The sequence below is a fragment of the Coturnix japonica genome, chromosome 1 (assembly GCF_054131305.1).
Source record: "Coturnix japonica strain WE chromosome 1, WE-NBRP24, whole genome shotgun sequence".
Classification (NCBI taxonomy): Eukaryota; Metazoa; Chordata; class Aves; order Galliformes; family Phasianidae; genus Coturnix; species Coturnix japonica.
The window spans coordinates 24,561,546-24,585,930 of NC_140663.1; the positions used below are offsets into that span (position 1 = coordinate 24,561,546).

Sequence of the window (24,385 nt, forward strand, 5' to 3'; positions counted from 1 at the left end):
TAAAAGAATAATTTTTGTAGCAGCATTCTGAGTGGAACAAGATTACATTTTCTAAGGGCAGAGAAAGTGATGTTGCAGCAAATGAGACTTGTGATGCTGACTATGCATTTAGGAGCTTTAAATGTGTGGATTTCCTGAGATAACAAAAATAAAGAGGAGGAAAAAGAAAAAAAAAAGTCTGTTTAATATGAGAAAATTTTTGATGGGGAAGTTCAAATGTAATTCTAGTCAGAGGTGAAGGAGGTAAATACTTGGGCTATTCCAGGTGTAATAGCATGTCTTGAAGCAAGCAAACAGGACAGAGCAACAAGGTAATCATTGAAGGAGCAGTGTTTTGATAAGATTCAGTGTAAACTTGGGGGGATGTAGAGGATCTGAGGAAGAGGAAATGACAAATACATGAGGAGATTAGGAAGAGGATGATTCATTAATATAGAAATGAAATGGGGAAGATGCGAAGAAAATATGTAATCAAAACTGAAAACAAGAGGGAACTGATAATCAACAGATGAACACAAGAACATGACAGAGATGGAGGAGAAAAGAGAAAAAGAGAGAAGCTGAGTGAGTCCAGGTAATGGAGGCAAGAACTGATAACGGATCTTCCTCTTAGCCAAGAGAGCTCTGTAAGCTGAAGTGAGTGAAGAGGTTGCATCAAACAAAAAGGTCCAGGTGTCTGGAATGGGCAAGAATTTTGGAAAAAAATAAAATAAAAGTTACATATATAGAGGCTTTGAGTAGCTGTCAGCTTGTGCAATCAGAATGGAGATACTGTCAGGAGCAGACTTAAAAGAGCAAGAAAGTGCATGTGGAAGAACACATACATTGTTGTGTGTGTGTTCTGACAGATTAAGAGAATAAATTAGCGTAGAGGGTATAGAAAAAGTAGTGGAAATTGTAGACATGTTAAAGTAAGTTATGGAAAAGTGAGGGAGGGAGTATAAAGGAGAAAGTGAAAGCAAAATGAGTCACAGCAAAGGAGCCTGATTAGTGCTGTTGCTGAGTGATTATTTCTCCTATTCTTCACCAGTAAAACTATATCTGGTTAAAAGTTTCCAGAAAGCAGTGGTATTTTATCACGTTTTCAATCTTGATTAAACTGAATTATGTAAGGTATTAAAATTGTGTGAGTTGAAAGGTACGTGTGTCTTTTTTCATTATGTTAGCCTTTCCTACTGCCCTGTGAAGACTCAAAATACATTAAACGCTACCTTTATTTCAAATCATGGAAATATTTGCTTTTCTTGAAGTTACTGGGTGTCATGGGTTACTTAGATTTACCTATGCTCGTGACAGGGGAAGCCACCCCATGGGCCCCCCCCCCCCCCGGAGAGCCCGGAAAGGAGGGGGAAAAGGGGAATGGGATAAAAACAGCGGCAATCTATGGAGGAAAAACTTATTTTACTAAATATGATATCGAAATACAAGATAACACAATATAATATAATTGAGGCTAACAAATCGAACAAACAGAGAGAGAGAGAGTCCCCGAAAACCGAGAGGCCTATTGTGAACTCTAGGTGACACGGCTGGAACGCTTCCCACTCTCCGAGAAGTTCGAGAGAAGAAGGAGGGCACTCCAGCCTGGGAACGAGATTATACAGCGTCCTGGTCCCGTGACTTATCACTACCCGTGTTGTTCTCTGGGATATGTAGTCTTCTTCTGTGGACTGCACATTCAATAGAAGTATCCATACTTTACATGAAGTTATGATGTGGAATACTGATAGCAAAATTACAAAATTACAAAACCATGACACTGGGTATTACTTCAAACCATTTTGGGCAAATTTGTTAAGAATTTGAATCATTCTGTTTATATTTTTCCACAACTGAAAATAAAGGATAGTGTTTGCTTCATTTTTAACAAACCCAATTAAGAAAATCTTGGTCACATGATTTTATTTATTTATTTATTTTTTTATTTCTTATTTTTACCTTTGGTCACTACTATGTGTCGTTCATTTATATTCATTTATGGTAACTTTGTGAAAGCCTATGTAAGTAGATGGCTTCACCTGAGTTTTCAATTTATGCTGATAAAAAATGATCAGGGAAAATAACAAATATAGTCAAACCTGTAATTGGCTCAAGTCAGGTTTGTGCTTTCCAAAAGTTATAAGCAAAAAAATGCTACAAATAGCCCTCTTTTAATAAATCTATACTCTCCTTGTGAAGTCCACAACCTAAATAGTACTACCAGATTCAGCTTTTAGGCTCGTTTCTGCTTTTGTGTACCCTGTGATTCAACAGTTCTATCCTATGAAATTATTAAGTGGTAATCCTGTATCAGAACTAGAGTAGATAGGTACTGCTATTGTGGAGTTTTACAATTACTGTTTATTCTGGTGAGCAGTTCAGGTAACAGATGAAGTTATATTAGCTAATATGGAGGGTTTTTTATTAATAAGCAATCATAAATTGAATAAAAAGTATATGAGAAAAGCAAGAAGAATTGTAATAGTTATTTCTGTATGAAACTATAACAACTATATGAAGGCTGCTCCAAAAGTAACACCTCCTATTTTTTATTACGTTGGCTCATGATGCCAGAGGCAGTTCTTGATACAGCAGTAGAGGTTCAACTTTCTCACCAGTATCCCATTACATTTTGTTGTCATGTGACAGGTGGCAGCAGGGAGGCAGTCTGACAAAGTGACATAGAAATGTGTATGAAATGGTGCGTCTTTGAACTCCTCCATGCAGAAAAAAATGGTACCCACTGACATTCGTTGGCACTGGTGATGTTTATGGAGATCTATCAGTGTATGTGAGCACAGTGAGGCGGCGGGTGGTGCATTTCAGCAGCAGTGACAGTGGGTCATCTCCACTTGTGCAGATTTTATGAGCATGGCATGCAGACTCTTGTTCATCACTGGTGAAAATGTAAGGTGACTGTGAAAAAGTAGTGTGTTGTAGCTGAGAATTTGCACAGCCAAGCTCTGTTTTTTGTGCTTTTTTAATCTGTTGTAGTTTCTGTGGAAATAAATAGGAGGCATTACTTTTGGAGTAAGATACATATATGCTAATTTTCACCCCAGAAGACCTGAGTTAAAAATGGTTCTGACAAAACCTGTTTGAAGAATGGAATATATTTATTCCCTTGAATAACATGGTATTGTAGGGATGGTCTGTCTGATTTTCTAATGAAGATACGAATGTATTGAAATGACAAAGCTAATGTCCCTTCCACTGTATCTGTACTCATAAATGACTCACAGGAAAGACTTTTCACAGCTGTAAGATTTAATCTATGCATTAACCAGCTTCTGCAAGAGCTATAGAGCTTTTGTTTTGTTAATTATGACAGGTTTCTGGGATTCTTTTATCACTCTTGTAACCCATGTAGTAATTTCATATGGCAAATATCCATATTCATTGCCGTAGTTACTTTTCTCTTTACATTTTACTTTTCAGTTAGCTGACAACTTACAAAGCTGGTATTTAGGACTTAGTTAAACTTTTCTTCTTCTTTTGCAAGGGGAAGATACAGAGATGTTAAGGGAGCTGGAGAAAACTAATTTGTGTGGGAGTGAACACTTGAGTCATTGGTAGCCAGTTTTAATGAAGTTGTTGCTACAGTGAATATATGTCACCATTTTGTTTTTTCACTTATTTTCACCATAATAAACACAAGACTTAGAAAGCATCCAGAAATATCATACACTCTCTGGTGCCAGACAGGAAAAAAAATAAAAAAATAAAAAAATAAAATATATAACTATATATATATATAACTATATATATATATAACTATTCTTTAGTTTAATATCATCAATATAATTAGTCCAGAGGCCTACCTTAGATGAATTATAAGAAATTAGATGTGAAAGATAAGAAATCATATATTTTCCTCAGTCCTTCAGACTTATAGACTGTTATTAAAATAACAAAAGTATAGAACAGCACTGCAAAAAAAAAAAAAAAAAAAAGCAATCATATTTCTTTTGGGGTAGGACCCTCTGTTTAAACAAACAAACAAAAAAAACTCTTTGCATTTAGCTAAATCTTTTTAATGATAAATATCACTTGCTGTATTTTCTTGGAGGCATTTTTAAGCCTGGGTATGAATAAGCTTCATATTAATATTTTTAGATATCTTACCGGCAGTGGTGGTATTCCATCCCTTGCCTTCATTCAACTTTATCCGAAAGACACAGTTCTTTTGACATAATTTCATTCAGGGTTCAATCAGGTTGCCTCTGTAATGTACCCATTCTCAGTGGCATCCAAATGAAACTGATTTTCTTATACTGCCCTGCCTGAATTTCACTAAGAAAAAAAAAAAAAAAAAAAAGAAAGAAAGAAAAATAGAAAATATGATTTAATAAGTTAACCAGTTTGAAATAGTTTGAATTATGGACAAAGTAGTCTGGCAGAGCTGACTGCTGTTCTCTTCAGTTGCTATTACATATATTACATATTTAATTGGCAAAATATTTGCTAATGTTTTGTTTTCCTTGAGAGGCTGTTACTTTCTTCTTACTTCTTGTTATCCATAACGCTTTCAACTATAATTTGAATTGTTTTGAAAATTTGTCCAATTAATTTTCACTGAAGTAATTTTAAAAGTTCACTCAATTCTTTTAGTGGATGTGGCCTGGAATGTATCATTCCATAGTCATTTAGTTTATGTTGCATGTTTTATTTATATATTAATTAGTTACAGTGCAGAGATTCTTGCCCACGAATGGAAAAATAAACAGTCATTTGTGGATAACAACAAGGTTAGGTTAAAGCTCAAGTAGCTACAAGTTGCTTATAATTATCTTTCATTTTATATTTCCTTTCTGATCCAATAAATATTCACCGAGGGAACAATAATTTTAACTAAGTGATTTGTAGCTGAATGTTAGCCAGATTGCTTTAACTCCAGGGACTGAATGCAAGTGACATACAAGGACAACACTAATATATTCACTGTGAAGTTGGCAATCTGAATAAATACAAAGGATAGTAGTGTGCTTGAATGTATCCTTAATCATAACTATCTTAATATTGGCTCAGAATTTTGATGCATTTGGGTGAACTTTTCATGTGAACAAATGTTCAAATGGTCTTATTAAAACTGTCTAATGAATCTGCTGTCTACAGTGAAATCCTTGCCAAGACATTTAGAAGTGCAGTTAACTAAAAGAAAGGTGTAATGGCAGAAGTTTTTTTTTCCACAGAAAAAATATTTGTTCTATTCAAACTTCATTTTTAAGGGCCCAGGTGGTGTCTCGTTGCCTTAAAGATGCTTTACTGTGATATTTTTTTGGGTGACAATAAAACATCTGTGTCATACTTAAAATGATAGTGAAGGAATAATTCCCCTGATTATTGCTAACTAGAAAATCTGTGGTATTAAATGCTGTAACATATTGCTTCATTCTCATTCTGTTACCAAAATTAATCAGGCGTCGTTTACTTGTCTGCAGATTGTTCAGGTAGATCCCCAGGAGGTCTAAAATTCTATTCTTTGAAAAAGGCAGCAATTAAAAGTATGTTTATTTCCTTTCAAAGAAGACTGCTTTGGGACTTGGTATTTATCTTATTCAGACTTCATCTTGAAAATCGCATTTCGGTTTTTGAATGGAAGGTAAATATGCTTGGAAACAAAGACTCCGCCTTACTCTCTGCAATTCATTAGCTGGTTGGTTAAATTGTAAAGCTCTCACTGTGTTTTCAGTTCATAGGTTACATTCACATAGTTGTCTAGAGGACTTAAATGGAGATTGACTGGCTTGGTCATGGCCTACCTTCATCGGGGAAGTTCTTATCACTTGTTTATGTGGGAGCTAAACTGTGAAGTAAGTTACAGGTGTTTTGTTTTCTTCAGAAGCGATCAAATTAATGCTGGCTTTTAGCTTTAAAATTGGAAACCTGATTATTTGTATATGAAGAGACACTATACTGCTCATATGGGTATTGTGCACATGTAATTTCATTTTCTATTTAAATTGCTTAATGAGCAGCAGATATTTGTGTTAGAAAACTATGCTGATAAGTAAGGCTATGAAAAATATATTTTGTCAAGAAAAAAAGAGAACAGGAAAGAACCTTCTTCTGCTATTGTGTCTGTTTCTTTAGAAAACTAAATACTCAGTCATACTCTGTGCAGAAGAACTTCTACTTCATGCAGAGAGGATATACTCTTAGTAACGTTCATTTTTGTCCACCTTAGAAGATGGTACATATGTTCTGACTGATAGGAAAACTCTAGGAATTGTCTTCTACCTGAGCAGAGTCAGAACATGAGCTCTTTTACTTGGTAGGTGTGTTGGTACTCCTAACTTTAATTTTGCTGTGAAGGAAGATTCAAAGAAAGAGGCCTGTCAAGTCTGGATCATTTCTGCTGCCTTTTGTATGTGGTAAATGGGTCCAGGCATTCTTCAGCTGTTGGTCTCTATGGGACTCTGTGATTGTACGTTGAATACCTTACTGGAACTTGGCCAGAGTTATTAGCACTTAACATGCACAGTGAAAAATAGACTTATTTTTGAAAACTGGCAAATCATTCTGACAAGTGAGATTTTAATAATTTAAAAAAAAAAAAAAAACAAAAAAAAACGGTCAATTGCAGAAACCTTTGAAATATTTCCATTTTGATGAAACCTAGTATGTTGACCCTCACTTGTACTAGATAATTTAACTTTGAAATTTTAAAGAAGTAATCACATCATTAAGTATTTAAATATAGCTTGACATTCCCTTATTTTATGAAGAAGTTGAAAATTGCTAATACCTTTATATGATTTTTCAACTGCAATATGCAGTTATGTATTCAAATAATAAGTTTGTTCAATACATGTGTATACATCATCTATCAAGTCTGTTTATTCCTACGGGACTTGACTTCAGCAAGTATTATTCAAAGTGAGAAAATCTACTTAGAGCTGTCTCATTGCCTTCTGTAATCTGTGAAATCGCTTGTAGCTGTAGTGGCCATTTATTCCTGCAGTAAACAGTGTGAAAATTCTGCTTTTCCACATTTAAGGGTAGAGATCCTCAATCTATATTTCTACCAATTTTGAGAAAACAAGCTTTATGCTTCTTCACAGAGAAACAAAAAGTAAACTGAAATGAATTATTTTGAAAGGGTAAGAGTAAAGATTACTCTAAAGATTTCTTATTAATTACAGTGCAGAAAAAAGTGCATAAACGCTTCCCAACTGTTGCCTGCATTTGGAGTCCTTTTAAGGTTTAATGAAGCTGTGTACTTGAAAATAGCAGGAATGTAGCTGGATAAGTGAGTAGGTTGGTGATCTGAGACTGAGTGTTGTTAATCCACACACAAATGATGATGAACATAGAGGCATTGGTGCAAGATGCCATCAAGACCCAATCTTTCCCTTCCTGCTACCATAATTATTATGCCTCATGACAGCCAAATAGGAAACCACATCTGGTAGATAACAGGCCCTGTTTTTCATAAAGTTGGTCACCAACTGAGTAAACGAAACCTTAAATTTACTTGAACTGATTTAAGCAAGGACTGCATGTATCTGAGTGCAATCAGTCAGTCACAAGGAAATAAGTTTTAACAGTTTAATAGCAATGGTACAACTACTGATATTGCACATTTCATTGATAATTTAAAACAAGTCTAACATTTTATTTAATGCTGCTTGAGTACTTTCATGAATAACTTTAGTCACTGACTTTATGAAAATATAACAGCTCTGGTTAATGTCTTCATAAACCATCCCAGCTGTAATCATCCAGCCATGCCACAACTTTCTGGTTACTTCAAGCTAAAACATTGTCAGTCCCTTTGTCTGTCTGTTGAACCATCCATTCTATCTTACAGTTTAGGGTACCTTAGTGTCCTACTCTTCTATAGCTTTAATTGTGTGGCTTTTGGCATACGCTTCCTCATTGACTAGCACAGGTGTCAAAACTGGTGAAGCTTCCTCATATGCCCTCAAAATAGCGATTTCCTTTCTTGCCCAGAGCTATTCATCTGACTTATGGAAGGATTTCACCAGCTGACCAATGAAATTGTTTTACTTCGCACCCAGAAGCTTTCTTGTATTTGCTGACCTCAAGGAATATCAGTTCCTGCTTAACTGAGAAGAATCAAGAGCACTGATGGAAATGATCTAGAGCTTTATTAAACTGGTTTAAATTAATCTATGTTGGAGAATTTAAACTTATTAATTAAAATTTATTTCAGCTATATTGAAGCCTCTTTCTCAGTGCTAATCAGATGTAGCGCTTTAGTGCCATTTAAATTAAGATAGTCTTTCTTTTGTGAGCATCAGGACAACTTAGTTGCAACAGTAAACCCACAGAGACTAATGGGAGCGGGTGAGAAGAGAAGGAGCATGAGAAGCTATGGTCAGCGGAATGGCAGCACTTGTCTCAGGCAGGTCTGCAGCCCCTCAACAAGGAGTACAAGGCCAGCCAAGGGACATGGTCAGAGCAGCCAAGAGTCTTGCCAGTCTCCAGATATGAGGCAGATACAGGCTGGGATGTCAGAACTGTGGTTTAGGACTAGTGATTGCCTATAAGAACGAAAAAATTTGCATTTGTCTCTAAAGCATTTCAAAAAAGGTATTAAAGCATTTCCTTGTGGCAGAGAAGACTATATCTCTGTGTAATGAGAGATACATTGATGTTTCATCTTTATCTTTGCTGTTGAATGCAAACATTCACAGAATATATTAATTCAGAAATTCAAGCTACCTACCACTTGCACCACTGGGGCTAAGTGATACAAGCATTGCAACTTACATGTAGTGCACAGTTAAAAGTCCTCTGTGTAGATATTAGTTGGCAAACTCAGTTTTTGTTATACACCACATGACTTTTGTGCCCACTTTAAGTGGAAAAGTTCTTAACCCCTCCGTCACCCCCCCAAAAACTGAGGCCCTTAGGTGTCTTATGTTGAGTATCCAATACTACTGCTCATTTTAAAAATAAATAAATAAATAAATCATTTGAAATGTAGTACTACTTTCTAAGGTATGTATGATTATAAACTGATCAGTTGAATACAGGGTTGTAATTCCATACATAATAAAAAAACAACACATTAAATACATGGTGTGCACTACAGTTCTTATTGCTAATTTTCTTGGCAGAATTTATTATGCTATTTAGGGCTTGTTATATTGAAATGTAGAAGGCCTTTTTAATTTCATTCTTATTTTCTGCTCCAATACATGAATGAAGACATTGTGATTCAACAGTTGCAAAGGAGACTGCATCTGTCTCATTAAGATACTTACAGTCTAAAATTTTTCTGGAAGATAAGTTATTTCTCACTTAACTGCTGCCAGCAATCAAAAACTCATTTATTCACAAATGAACTTGGCAGTAAAAATTCCAGTTTATTTTTTTCTCTTTTTGCCTTATCTCTAAAAGCAATCTCTTGATGTCATTAATGCTTTAAGAAAAATTACTTTTGCTTTCATAATACAGTTATGAGCTGTTACTGTAGCTTACAAAATTGTTCTTGAGTGAACATTGTTGTATGGACTGTTCAATGTAATCAATGTAGTTTTTAGTTGTTTACATTAGCTGTTTATGAAAGTAGCTTGGGATTTTCTGTAAGCTGGCAAATATCTTGTACTTTTAGGAAAGTAGTAAGAACTCTACTGGATTTTGCGTAGACTGGATGACATAATATTTTGATGAAGATTGAAATACCTGGCAACATTGGTGGTAGGTGAACGGTTGGACTAGATGATTCTAGAGGTCATTTCCAACCTTAATGATTCTGTAATCCTGCGACCAACAGTTCTACTGCTACATTACATGTGTTGAACATATTGCCAGCTTGAGTTTTAGGGAACTGTACAAGTGACTGTTGTGCAGTGATGCATCATTTGGAGCATGTGTGTAAAAGCTATATTTTGAGCCAGAAATATTTCAAAATAGTATGCCTAGCGGCTCAAATATATTTTATATTCTTTGTCTTCAAATACGTATTAAGAATAGATAATAAAATACTACTGAGAGAATCCACATTAAATAGTTAGATTGTTGGGAAAAAAAAAAAAGAAATTTTTGAGGCAATAGACATCTGTATCATTTTCCACATTTTTCTCTTGACGTGTGTATATTCATAACTGCTGTACTTTGCAGTGCTGTTCTTATTTTCTTAAGGAATGGGACTTATAGTGCTTCTCTCAAACTCAGCTGCATGGCAGTTTGTTTTTCATATCTGCTCTGGATATTCACTTTTCATGAAAATGTGAGGTATTCAGTTTAGAATGCTAATTTTGAATTAACTGAATTTATCTTTCTGTGCTTACTGATGTTCTGTGTCAACAAGGCCCAGCACATACAGTGAATGCCAACACATTTCAGAATCTGTCAGTGCTGACCAGAATGCACAGAACAGTATGTGAACCACATATTTAAAAGATTGAATCCTTGATCCAATAGAAATTTTGAAAAGATTTGTTAATGTCACCGCATATCCTCCTGCATTTATTTCTTCTAGGATTTCATGCTTCTAACACTGCAAACATTTCCAATCACTACAAATAAGAATGGTTTCTTCTATATCCGTTGTTGGCACTAGCCTATATCATCAATACTTCATCAATACTGTATTTTCTTTTTCCTCCTCCCCCATCCCCCACCCCCCTGCTGTTTTTGTGTGAAGACTTTTATTTTTTTCTTTTCCCAGGAAATCTTCAGAAAAAGCTTTTTAAAAATGTGAATGGATAGGATGAAGAAACATAAAGTGCCATATATTTTTTGACATTTAGTAAAACTGCATAGCTCACCTAGTTCTAACATGGATCTAATTTGAAAAAATTAACGAAGATACAAATGCAATGACTTATTTGAACTTCAGTCTTATGGAAGAGAGTGAGGAATGTATCATCAGAATGTGTGACAAATGTCTGTAAAGTTTAATTCATTCTTTTCAGCTACCTTCTTCTCCAGCTAGTCTCTCCCTTTTCCAGCAATATTCTAAGCAACATATCATTTACTTGGAGGAAAAAGTGACAAGGACCTTCTGCAGGAAACTATCACACAGGATTGGGTTTGACAGGCTGGATGGGTGAGGGCTTGTTTTGCTCCTGCCTGAGAGTGAAGAATACATTTTGGGTGGAATAATCAGAGCAGTCTAGCATAGGAAGAGAAGGGTTGCTAGGAAGATGGAAAACAAGCATGCAGACCTTGGGCTCCGTGTGCAGATTGGTCTTCACAAAACAGGTGCGCATTATCTAAAAAGCTTATAAGCTGCTTTTTGTAGTGGGAAAATGATCTCTAAGATAGATATTTTACTCATTCATGTTTTTCTTTGTTGCAGACCCTTCTGGTTTATCTCATTTTCCCCTTTATTTTTATTTTTTTTTAATAAATATGTTTGTCATCATGGAAGACGGGAAGTATCTTGTAGCTCGGGGTTCTAAAAATCTTGGCATAGACCAACATAGAATGTCATTTTACTCTTGACAAAACCTTCAGATTTATTTAATATTTGCTCAGGTGATCAAAGCCTCTTAAAGCAATATCCTCAGTTATTTTGCAGGATCCCTTCTGCTATCTAAGGAAAGTACACAAGTAGAGGATAATGCAATTAGAGTCTAATGGAGCACAATTCTCGATGACCTGCTGACATAGTAGATCAGCTTTTGATAATAAACGTCATGTGGAAAAATACCCCCTATTACATTTCTCATTGCTGCTTTTTTTTGCCAAATCTGTAACTCCTATTATTACAAGGATTTGTGTCACAGGAGCCAGTCTATGGTTAAGTCAGCCTGAGTGTATCTGCAGGGTGGACTCCTACAGTTAATTGTGGGTATTTTTCATCAAAAGCTATCTAAGTTAAAAGCAAAAGTTGTGAAGAAAAAAAAGTTATGTTGGTGTCCATTCATTGTAAGAGTTTGAAACCATGTCCGTATCTTATAACCATTCTTTCTTGGTGTTTGTTTGTTTTTTGTCTTATGTTAAAACCTTCTCTTACAAAAGGTGATTCCACTTTAATTGTCTGCCACATTCCCTCAAAATATCAGAAAACAATTTTATAAAATGTGGGACATTTTAAAAGAAGTAATTGCCTCTGTAGAAGTGTTTTTATTCTCCTTTGGATTTACGATGACCTGATGACTCTGTTCTTAAAATTGTTTCATTTTCTTTTGAGTTCTTGCCAAAACAAGGCAACTTAGAATGTAAAAATTCAAAGCTATAAACAGTTCCCTTTTCTATCTACTGATGAAGTAGTAAAATACAGTTCATTTAGCTTCCTGGAGGTTAGCAATACAAAGATCACCCTGATAAATTATTCCTTATTCCAAATAATATTTGACAAATTTCTATTAAATTGTTATAAGTATTTTATTAAAATACTACAAGCGTTTTAAGAGTATACGTTATCTTCGTTTTGGTCTTCTATTTACTGCATCATTAATATTTTATTTGCTTTCCTGTTTTCTTTTCTTTTTTTTTTTTTTCCGTTTCGTTTCAATTCTTTACTTATCTCATATTTATCTTTACTCATTTCCTATTGAGATAGCTAGACTAAGCTGAAATTTGGCTCCCTTTCTCCATCAGGATTTTTCTCCAGAAGGTGATTCATCCCACTTTGTCTGTTTCCTTCTGTACCTTGACAATAACAGACTTAACTCCCCTGCAAGGCTTAGTTTGTTGACCATAGCGTCAAGCTTCTCAGAAATATCAAAAACAAAATTTTCTCTGCAGGTGCTTGAAGTATCATTTAGAAAAATATAATAAGCAGTGATCACACTGCTATGGTATCTAGGTGATTTCAAAGGTAGACAAAAGACTTAGGATTCTTCAGCGTCACAATTTAGTTTCCTATCTAAACTAAGTACATTGTTACTATCTGGCATCCTACCTGAAACCTGAGACTGATTTTCAAACATTTGAGTGCATTTTGCAGGCTATAGTGCCTTTCCCTCTTTTGTCTGTTGCAAATGAGCTAAGTAATGTTATCTTTCTACTGAAGACTAGAATATTTGAGCAGCTATAATAATGATGAAATTTGGTTCCTACACTGCAGCATAATGGTTAGTGAAACAGTGAAGATTTTACTGTTGTTGACTTAAGCATAAAAGGCAAGATATTCTCATTTGTAGACTGTGCTAACTTCCTTTTTGGTAGATAAGTATTTCTACGTGTGCTTTCAGAGGCAAAGGTTAAGGTATGGAGTTTTTCAACCCTTTGGAAAAGGTGAAGATAAGGTGAAATGGCCAGTTAAAACAGCAAGTAATTAATTGAGTCTCTCTGTTAACAGGAAGAAGGTCAAGTGCACATAACTATTGTGATTACACAGTCTGCATTACAAGCAGCTGAGTCATTTAACCTCAGAGTGGTTAGACTGGAATGCTGAGAACCAATTAAATAACATTTTACTTCAAAATAGTACCTATGCTTGGAAGTTACTATAGTTTTTTGAAGTTTTCAGAGTGATTTGTCATCTAGTTTTGCAGTCTACGAATTATTTTTATTTCAATTAAACACTTTAATTAGTTTTCAGGGTTTTTTTTTTGTTTTTTTTTTGTTTTGTTTTTTTTTTGTTTTTTTTTTAAATTCTTGCCTCACTTCAACTAACTTGCTGGAGTCTTGAAAAGGTAACATTGTCTTATGAAGACACAGCTGATTTCTTTCCTTCTCTCTTTTATCTTGACTTTGCCTTATAACTCTGAAAGCTTTTCAGATGCACTGTTTGGATTGTGGGAACCAAGATGTAGAAAGACCTACTTGATATGGCCAGTTTTGTACTTTTCTACTCTGATTTAACCTTCATTTTTTAAACAGAATGTAGAGAGGAGCCAGGGCTGTCTGTGTAGTAGGGACCAATGGTTAAGGGGAGAGAAGTGTGGATATCCAAGAACTGCAGAGCTTATGGCAGTAGTTTACAAATCCTAATTGTTCCAATATGACAAAGGATATGACTCCTTTACAGAAACTTTATGATGCTCAGATTGTTATTTCTGTGTGCAGTGTGCTTAAAATTCCTCATGAAGTTTTGGGGATGCTTTGTTTTAGGTGCTGGTGCATTTTAAAAATGAAATACTGAAATAAAAACTGCAATACTGTCTTTCAAGCTGTATGTGCTTGCAGTCTGTAATTATTGCATAACATTACTTTCAGTGAAAACAGAATAGTTTTTTGACACTTAGGAATTTTGCTTTTCAACAGAGGTTTGACTAATAAATGCTAATATAATGTGGAGTTAAATTAAGAATTATGGGACGTTACTAGATGCGTAGTTTTCGTTGCATTTTTAATTATATGGTTGAACATATTTTCCAGGGAAGCTGCTGACGAATTCAAGCATCACTGGAACTTGTGCTTAACCAGTTGGTGTAATTCTTGTCTTGAAGTACTTACTGTGTAAACTATCGATGAAAACTGGTGACCATTCAAAATGTATCTCTAAACACTATTTAGTGGGACTGGTGTTTGTATCTTCATATGTAGATCAGAGGGAATTCAGGAGCAGTTGAAAAACATTTTCCATTGGTGCTGCTATCTGTTAACATTGTCAAAAGAATGTATGATTTCTATGTAATATTTCAATAGAAAAAAAATTCCAATCTGTGACAGTTATTTTAATGTAATAATTTTGTTTAACATCAATAGGGGGTCAAAATCAGGAGAGCGTCGACACAAACATGGGTTTTGTAGTATGGCATACCACTTGGAAAATATCTTTCGTTTGAAGGGAAAAACATTAGAGAAAACGCAGATGATTTCAAGATGGGCAGTGAATTTTCAGTATTTAACACAAAATAAAAGCTTTAGGAAAGACTTAGCTGAGCAAAGTGATCACAAAGCTTATACTCATTCTATCAGAAGAAACTAAAATATGGCTAAGACTAGTCAGCTCAGAAATAAGTTTTGTCAGGCAAAGCTGGTGGCACTTATCAATAAAATTACAATATGATTATTGAAAGTTTATTTTGATAATGACAATTTGTTAGTAAATCTGTTTTCATCAAAAATCTTTTTTGCTATCACATAATATCCTGATCTAGAAGCTTTTCTTTTATAGAGTAGGTGTGAACCACATTATAAATTATAAATTGGTTCAGTTCAGCTGCAATGATGTTGACATGGACTGGGAGAAAACTATGAATGGTGATAGTCCTATCAGATTGCTTTGCAATCCCAATTCAAATACTTTCTTGTCATTTGTCTTCCTAGTCATTGCTTAAGCCTGTGAACATCATAATTGATTAATAAATTAATAGAGCACCTTTCTTGTTAAAGCATGACCTGATTGACATGGTTACTGTCCAGAATGAACTGTAAGTAATAATCAAAATGTATTGGCAGACTGCATAAGCAAGCAAATTACTCAGATAATGGTTTAGATAGCACTTTTTTTATCCTTTCAGCATCACTCCCAGTATGAAAACGATGAGACTTTTACCTAAACATATGAAATAAATAGAATTTTTTTTATAAAAAGCAAAGAGATCTTTAAGATCTCTTAAGCCAACTTAATGATACCAGGTTACTTTCCTTAATCTATTATTCAGCCTAGTAGTAATCCGAGCTGAATCATACTAGCTTCTCAGGTTTGTGTGCCATGAAGAAATTGGAAATGTAAAAAGTGTGATCACAAAAGGGAACCTGGAATTTTAAGACTAACTATACTCTAAGAAGTTTATGGTGCTGATGTATCTAAGAAAACTGTTGTGCCTACATCTTTCTCCATGAGGAAGAAATAAAACATAGGTTTTCCTGCCTTGGAGGAGAAGGCATGGTATTGAAATTGAAGTTGCATCTGCGTTCAAAATTGAATTTATCCAATTTCCGAGGATTAAGGATAATGAAACTTGGGAATAATTTCTCTTTATGTTAGACTCATAGTCACTCAGGATGTTTCAGATTATACCTTAATCTTCTCCACAAATACTTTATGGTGCAATTAGGTGCTGTCCAAAATGACAGAAAAGAAAAACCTTTGAACATTAATTAAGAGGATCAGTCTGCTCTCTTTTGGCAGAGACTGCATTGTGTTGTGTCATTTATTTTATTTTATTTTTATTTTTTTCCTAAGGTATTGGCTTCGTTATTTTTATATTTGAATGGAATTAAAAGCTCTTCATAGTCCGCTCAGAGCAAGGCCAGCTGCAACACTGGGTCAGGCTGCTTAGAAACATGTCCAGTCATGCTCAGAGCTATCTGTGTTTCTCAGTCTCTCTGCACAGTCTGTACTTCTTTTTAACCACATATAATGTGCATTTTTTTTCTCATGTCCATTTGGAATTTCCCTTGCGACATCTCATGCTATTTCCTTTCCTCCTTCTGTTGTGCACATCTCAGAAAATTCAGTGTTCTTTCTCTCTAATCACCCATCATATAGCAATTAAACCCTTTGCTTCTTCTCTAATCTGTAAAGCCTGTTCCCTTAGCCATTACTCTTCTCTTACTATCATTTTGGTAGCCCTTCATTTTATCCGTTTTGTCAATATCTTTCTTGAAACTGAATACAGATACTGGGCCTGATTACTGGAAACAGCTAATGCATCAGTTCTTTGTAATTCTGTAAAATAGTATTTGGCAACAATTCTGGGTAACAGAATTATATTGAGTTTTGTATAGTAGAATTTGGCAACAAGACAGCTATTATATCATATGCTGTTTTCTACAATATAGAAATTTTCTCAGAACCTGCTATATTGTAGGTTAAATATTATATTTATCATGAGATTCAGTTTCTGCTGGAACTAGAAGGAAACAAAACATTTACAGAAGAAAAATAAAACAACAAAGTTTAAATCAAAGTGTTAATTGTGGCATTTCTCTGCATAAAGAATTATGGAATTAAAATGATCATTATGGACTGGAAAAAATGAATATGTGAACATTTTTTTGATGTAGAAAATGTGAGTGTATGCTACATAAAAGGTATTCAACTTTAATAAAGGGATCTATTAAATCTGTTTTGTTCAAGCTGTAGTATTAGGAGGGATGAAATAATAGTTACTGCTACAAGTTTTCAGCTGTATGGAACTATACTTCTAATAGGAAGCTCCTTTTTCATAGGTGAAGGGCAGATCACTTTTTTTGAAGAGTTAACATCTTTATCTAGTGTGTGATGCAGCCAAGTAAAACTCCGTTTACCTTATTAAGCAGTGCCAGCAAATAAGGATGAGGTACCTCTACTACCTCACTTTTTCCTCTTCCTCCAAGCATAGTTTAAAAATAAAACTACTAAAATTGTATTATAAGGTTTCCAATTCTGTAGGTATATTGATAACATTTATTCTGGGCTTCAACTGCATTTTAGTTACTGCTCTGGCTATTTTATGGATCCCCAAAAGGCTCAAGGAGGAGATAAACAACTCATTTTTCATTTGGCAGCAGTTCTGGAAATGCCCAGAAGCGTTAAGTGTGTGTTGGAATTTTAAGATCAGACAGGAGTTAATTTTGGGAAATGAAGAGGTCGCTGGGTGAATGGCTTTGGATCATAGCTTTAGATTAAGATCGCAGAAGCTTGCACATCATCTTGTTTTGTGGAATTAAAACCTTATTGTCTGACATTAACGATGTAAATCAATACAGAGAAGATGTTTATGAAGAAGGTAGCCTCCATTATTTCAGTTTTTTCATGCTATGACAGTGCAGTGTTCACTGTTTCAGTTATAGCCAGGTAAACGATGAACAAATTGCATAAAAATAAACTGCATAATCTGAAGGCAAATTTCTATCTGCTGCTAAACATCTTCCTTCTGTCTCATGAATAAGTAAAGTTGAGTGCTCACAGTAACATATATATGCATGTAAATAGATGTGTACATAAAAACACAACACAAGCTTCAGACATCTTTAACTTCAACTTTTTAATAAATACCTTATAATGACCTATCTAAAATGTTAGTATCAAAGGTATCAAAATTTAAATTATTTTAAAATGTGAGTATAAAAGCTATACAGGTTGACTAGGATAAAGGTGATGAGTTCACAATATAAGATCTTGTTCTGGCATATACACCCAGAAATTCTGAGTGCTCATTTAAAGCAAACAGTTTCCTTTTATGAATTACCATTAATTTAGTTGTAGTAGTAATTTATTAATTACATTAATTTATTTTAGTAGTAGCCTGTGTTGCTGTTTTTTTGTTGTTTTTTGTTTTTTCTTCTAGTGATATCTACTGTGCTAATATCTATCAAAAAATGTAATTGCTTTTGGTGTGCCTGCATCTGACATCATGTTAGAACAGTTTCTGGTTCCTTTTTTTTTTCTATTGATTACAGAGACTGCATTTTCGACAGGGAGTAATATCACGTAGCACTTGGGTATACATATTAATATATTCCTTTGGAGAGTAGAAACAGATCAGCTATTTTTCTTCATCTGTCTTACTGGGTTCTCAAAATATAGACTAAAAAGCATTCTCTCTAGAAAAGCCTGTAGAAACTTCAGTTCTAAGCTCTTTAGCATGATTTATTGTGTGCACTTTTGTATAGAATATAGCTAAATAAATCAAATAAGAGTCAAGTAAAAATATGGAAATACTATGCAAGTTTAGTTATTGATCAGTTTGTAATTAGCTTAAGAAGCAGTTATGCAAAATTATGCTAAGCACCAGTATCCATTAGAATAAATAAATAATCCAAATAATGGAAGGGGAAAAGTTTTGGAACAATAGCATGACTAAGTACTCAGTTGGTCAATCAGGAAGAGTCATCAGCCTTCCTCTCATTTTCTTTCAAGGTAAACATGTTCTGTAATACTGCTATTCTCCAATGTAAATTCTTTGGTGCAAAGCTGAACACAGAGGAATGCATGCTTGTACAAATTTATACCTATGTTTACATGTATGCGTATATGTATGTGTATATTTTTTGTAAGAGCATATCATTAAAAATAAAAACATAAATGACACTTCATTTTTACTGGAGCAGTGAGATAATAAGTAGAAAAGATTGTTAGTACTTACCTGATATAGAACAAGGTCTTAACTTCTCACGTATTTGCAAGAACTTTTACACCTCTACTCAGTAAACTACATCTTCTTATAAACTTGTAAATTTTCAGTTTATTTCAGACTGTTTTTGGAGGTGCTTTACTTATAAAATCTAGCTGTAGCTGTGTTTTCTTCATTTTCTCACTATTTTCTTTCCGTGGTGGTATGTAATGTTTTGTTCTTGTTGATAATGAAAATGAGCTTTTTACAGCTTTTCTGCTGTAGTGTATGTCCTAACTTTGAAATTAATGTGTAAGTTAGTGGGAGGTGGTGTCTATTCTCAGTTTTTTTTGGTTTGTTGTTGTTGTTGTTGTTGTTGTTGTTGTGTTTTTTTCAATCAGTAGTATTTGGACAGAGAAAAGGAGACCTTTGCCAGAAAGGTGTAGGGTGGAAGTTGGAATATTGTATCTTGAAGTGCTTGCTAATGATGAATAAATAATTTGCATCTCCCCTAATCACTGAGGTGATCCACCTCCATGTCTTCTTATCCTAAACTGCTCATTTGCTTTTCAAACAAGTGAACCAACGTTAGAGGCTTTAATTCAAAGTAAGGTGTCTCCATGGCATGGGCATTAGTTTTTCTTTCTGTAATGTATAGGTACTCGCAGGAAGGTAACTACTCATAAGAACAGATACTCATATCTCAGATTTAAAGCGATGCTTATTCAAATTCATGATTTTCCCCCTCTCCCTCAAAATGAAGGCAAATTAAGGGAGAGACCTGTACTTACACTACAGTATATATAGATGCTAATCAAATGAAAATGCTAACATGGGAAATTCCAAACAAACTTTGATATTGAAGTGTTCAAGCTGAAGAGAAGATTGAAAGAACAGAAAAAAATTGTTTTTGTTCAGTTTTGGGAATACACAGTTCATCACAGGTGCTCTGTATTTTTTTCCATCAGTTCAGTTTTATATGAAAGCATTACAAAATGAGTCCAAGTGAATAAAAAAGAAACAAAACTAAACAAACAACATCAAAAAAAAAAAACAAACAACAATGAAGTAGTTTTTGCTAATATTTTAAATGTATAAAAGCTTGTAATAATAAGATATTTTTATTTAGGCCTTCTGATTTAGAATGGCAGATGGTCACTGCTCCATAGAGTACATGTTGAAACCTGTTAGGGAACAGTATGAGAAAGTGCTGTGGATACTCCACGTATTTTAATTGTATCTGTATCTAAAATAATCCTGCCCCAAACTGATATGTAAAAAAAATAATAATTCAATGATGTGTTCTAAGCATGATCAGAAACATGAAAGACAAGAGTTATATGGAATATAGGACACTTTGGATAAAAATAAAAGAATAAAATCACTGTTGATAATTCAGGTAAAGGGGTTTAGAAATTTTCTAAGGGAATCAAATTTCTTTTTGTGAAAATACAGTTATCAGCTTTTGTAAATGATGAAGTGAAAATACCAGCTCTTTTGAATTTCAGAATTATAATTCTTCAATTTTATTTAATTGCACTGAAATATAAATAAGTTTCAAAAGTATTGACAAAAAAATAATATTTTTTAAAATTCTTTAAGCACTTGAAGACATATTAAATTTTTATTCTAATTTTTATTTAGCCTGAAGCAATTTTTCTTTTTAACTTTTGGAAGAGCAAGTGAACAGCAAATACCAGTAATCATGCAGCACTGCTGATGAGTTTTTCAGCCAGGTTCATTTCCTCATTACTTTTTAAGAAAACGTAATCTTAGTGTGCTACCAGTTGACCAGAGGTGAACTTGAATGCTCAGGTTCGTTGTGAAGATGGCATGACCCATGTTTTCAGTAAGAAAACCAGCAACATAAGCCCCTTGTAATTGCATTTCTAGCAGACTCAGAGTCTAATATAAAGAAACCAAGCATCAGCAGAAAATCAAAACCATATTTTTCTTTACTGCCTTTTCAATATACAAAAAGCAAATAAAAAGAATTTTAAGCACATGAAATCACTCTACCAAGTTTGCATAATTAAAAGTAAAAAAAATGAAATAAAATGAGTGTAGAATCATAGTATGTAGAAAAGTAAGACTGTGGTGTGCATTAGTCTATCAGAATTCATGTAGAGTAACACCTAGTAATCTTGTCTCTTAAACTGAATATGGAACTTGGTTTATTCAGATTGAGTATGAACTTCATCTTAGCTTTTTCATAATTCTGTGTTATGTCTGATCATAATTCACTCAATAAAACATGCTTCTAGGAAAAGAAATTGAAAAGAAAGCTTGATATTATAGGTATTATATTAAGAACCTTTACTTTCAGAAAACTTTACATGTCTTTTTAAACAATCTACAGTTACATAGGCAAGGTTTACCTGAATTAGTGATAGTTGTCAATATTAAAGAGGGGATTCTTTTTTTTCCCCGAAGTGAGAAAATCAGATGAATGTTTAAACACAATATGATGTTATCTTTTGATGGAAAATTACAGTTTTAACATATGAATCTATTTGCAAAGGTACTCTCTTCACTGGTAGTGGGACATTCTGCTTCTAATAGTGTGGAGTGTGCTTTACATGATAAAATGTAGGAGTATGTCAGTTATTGTAGTGTTTGCATGCAGGTCATTTTTCAGCATCTGCTTTCAATAATGACTTGCAGTGAGAATGATTGTAGTAGCTTCACTTCAGTGGAACATCATGATTGATGCAATATCAAAGAGAACATGGAATCTCCTAATGACTTTAATAATGTCTATTTCTTTGTTGAATTTCTTTTCATTTTCTTAAAACAATGGGAACATTACTGATTGTATAACCTTATCCCCTGTCTTAGGTCTCCTAGAAACCCTGAACAGAAGATCATTAAACGAGTGATTGCTCTTGAAGGAGACATTATCAAGTAAGTATTTTAAGCCATAGCATTTGAGTCTTCATAGGAATAGTGCAGCTTTTCAATGGATTTTAAATCAGTATCCTAGACAAGAAGAACTTTCTAGTATTTTCTTCCTGTCTTTTAAGAAGGATGTCAGTGTTATACCTGTCTCCTTTTTAATGAGAGAAGTGATATGCAATAATACTCACTCTTGTGAAATGTTTATGGGTGCAAATAATGCTTCTTAGATTATCTCTGTTAAGTATCAGGAGAGGTAATTGTACAGCAGTTTTTAAATAAGATTAATACTCTAATTTTTCAGTTAGAAAATTAAAGCTGCTGTTTCATGCTATGGTTGGCACATTTTCTGAGTTCTTTTAATATTTTTGTTTGTTTGTTTTGGGGAGATCCTTTTTTCTTCCTTTATTTTTGAGAGAATTACCCTCATAGATGACTGCTTTTACTGCAGTCTGTGGATATCTGTAGGGAATACGGTGGAACTGATTTGGAGTAAATTGTTCTATCAGAAGAGAAGGCAGAAAAAGTAGACTGTAACATACATCAAGACTTGGTTTACTCTAACAGATAGACCATCCTACTGGGTCTGGTTGGAAATAAATTACTAGTAGATGTAATTTAAATGTTTTTGTCAAAATGGCATGGTTTCCACAAAAACATTTGTTTAAAAGGATTTATTTTTCCCAAGAACAGAATAGAATTGGCATGGAGTTTGGAGGGCAAATTGATAGTTTTCCAAGTAAAGATATGGAAACTCTTAGGCAATATGGCAGACTGGAATTCTGTTTCGGTAATGATTCTTGTTTGCTGTAGTGAATATTTAAGAAGTACTTGACTGTAATTCAAATCAGGGATCTGAGCGTGGCCTCAGTGAGCCCTGCTTAACAGCAGTAGTGGTGGGCTGTTAAGCACTATGAGATATATCTCTGTCTTTTTTATTATTATCTCTTTTTGCAGTCCATATGATTTCTATTTTTTTGAAAAATTTCAAATCCTCTTAGTTTAAGCAGAAAATTCTACCATTTCATTTGAAGAAAAAGGCTGAAATAACAAATATTAAGAAAAAGAACCTGATGTCTGAGAACTATGAAGATCTACAGCTACAATTAGCTATCACATTAAAGGGATAAAAACAGAAATAATGACTGCTACTTCGTCATCTCTTGTGTAAACCTACATCCTTAAGATAATAATATATTATTAATATATTTGCCAGAATTTTTGAAACTGAATGAAATTTTTGTTAATATGAAATATGTTTAATAACATAAATTCTAAATCCTTAAAACTCTGAACTATTTGTTAACTTAAGTGAGTGCTTTTGGCTAAGTGGAAAAAGATGTTGGAGCACAGTAGCTCTGAGAGTGCATGTAGATTACTTACAAGACTGAAGGGTTAGTGTGTCACTTTTGATTATAGAAGACTGTGTGATGACCCTCATTTGTATTCAAAAAAACAGGTTAGATTAATTTATTTTTACAAATGTTGATACCAGTAATTTAAATATGTGTATATATTTCTTCTCAAAAACATGGAAATTGTCCCAGAGTCTTTTGCTTCATCTGTAAAGGCTTATTTTTAGGTAAGGAATATATTACTGGGCAACTGTAGCTAGTTATTCTGTTGTCCACTTGTGTGTGTGTGGGAAATAAAGTAATGCTTGCCAAACTTCACAGTACCAGGATAAAGCAAAAACTTAAGTAATAAAGTAGAGACTGTCAAGATTGTTCTATAATAGGTGTTATTTTTCTAATGATACCACAAGCAGGTGTGTGACTAGGGTATTTTTGGTTAAAACAGATGACTAGTCACACTAAGAAAAAGTAATCGGAAGACTCTGACTTCTGTTTGATATGTCTGAAGTCAGTCTTTGTTTTTAGTATCTGAAGTGGGATACTTATGTCTGTATGCAAAAAATCCTGTGTCATTAGGCCTTTTTCTAATCCACTGTTTGATTAGAATTTCTTCTTGTCGAAAAAACATCCAGTCTCCTTGTATAGTAGTTATTTCATTTCCAGGATGCAGTATAGTGGAAATCAGCCTATGTGTATAATGGATTTCAAGCACTTATGGGGCTACTTGTGGAGATAGCAGTTTTGCAAAGAGATGGTGGTTGTATGCAGACTTGTGCAGTTTTACATTTTCACTTGAAAGTATGAAGCCTGTCTTTTTCTGCAAATTTTGATTGAAGTCAGATGACAGAATTAATTTATGCATACTTTCAATGTTCAAAAATCTATGCAAATAATTATTTGGAAGGAATTTTCATTTCATTTGCTCCAGTATGGTTTGTGAGTCTTTGGTAGTGCTTTCGTAGTTGAATGAATTCTTAATGTGATTTGTTTGTTACATGATTATGGATAATTTGTCACAAGAAAGTTGTGTTTTCTTACTTTATTAATTGAAATAAGATAGTATTTACTATACATGAACAATTGAAAGTCATGAGAGACCACACAGAGCCATTAATACTGTAGGGAAGGTTCCTTGTAGTTTGACTTGTGTTCAGAAGTTAGAAGTTCACAGTAGAAAAAATCTGTTTTTCAGTTCTTCATTTCTAAACAGAGAGAATAAATGGGAAAGAAAAAAGCAAAAAAAACCCAAAAAAACAAAAAAACAAAAAAGTACATGTTGAAAATAATAAAGTTTAA

At 33.9% G+C, this 24,385-nt stretch overlaps 1 protein-coding gene across 4 annotated transcripts in view; it reads left to right on the forward strand.

The window, feature by feature from the left end:
* IMMP2L (inner mitochondrial membrane peptidase subunit 2) overlaps positions 1–24,385 on the forward strand; it is a 430,059-nt gene that overhangs the window by 263,451 nt on the left and 142,223 nt on the right. For all 4 annotated transcript variants that reach the window (XM_085513905.1, XM_015854164.3, XM_032443055.2 and 1 more), the window contains exon 4: positions 21,678–21,743. In XM_085513905.1, coding sequence (XP_085370031.1) covers positions 21,678–21,743 — 66 coding nt within the window. The remainder of the gene's footprint in view (positions 1–21,677; positions 21,744–24,385) is intronic.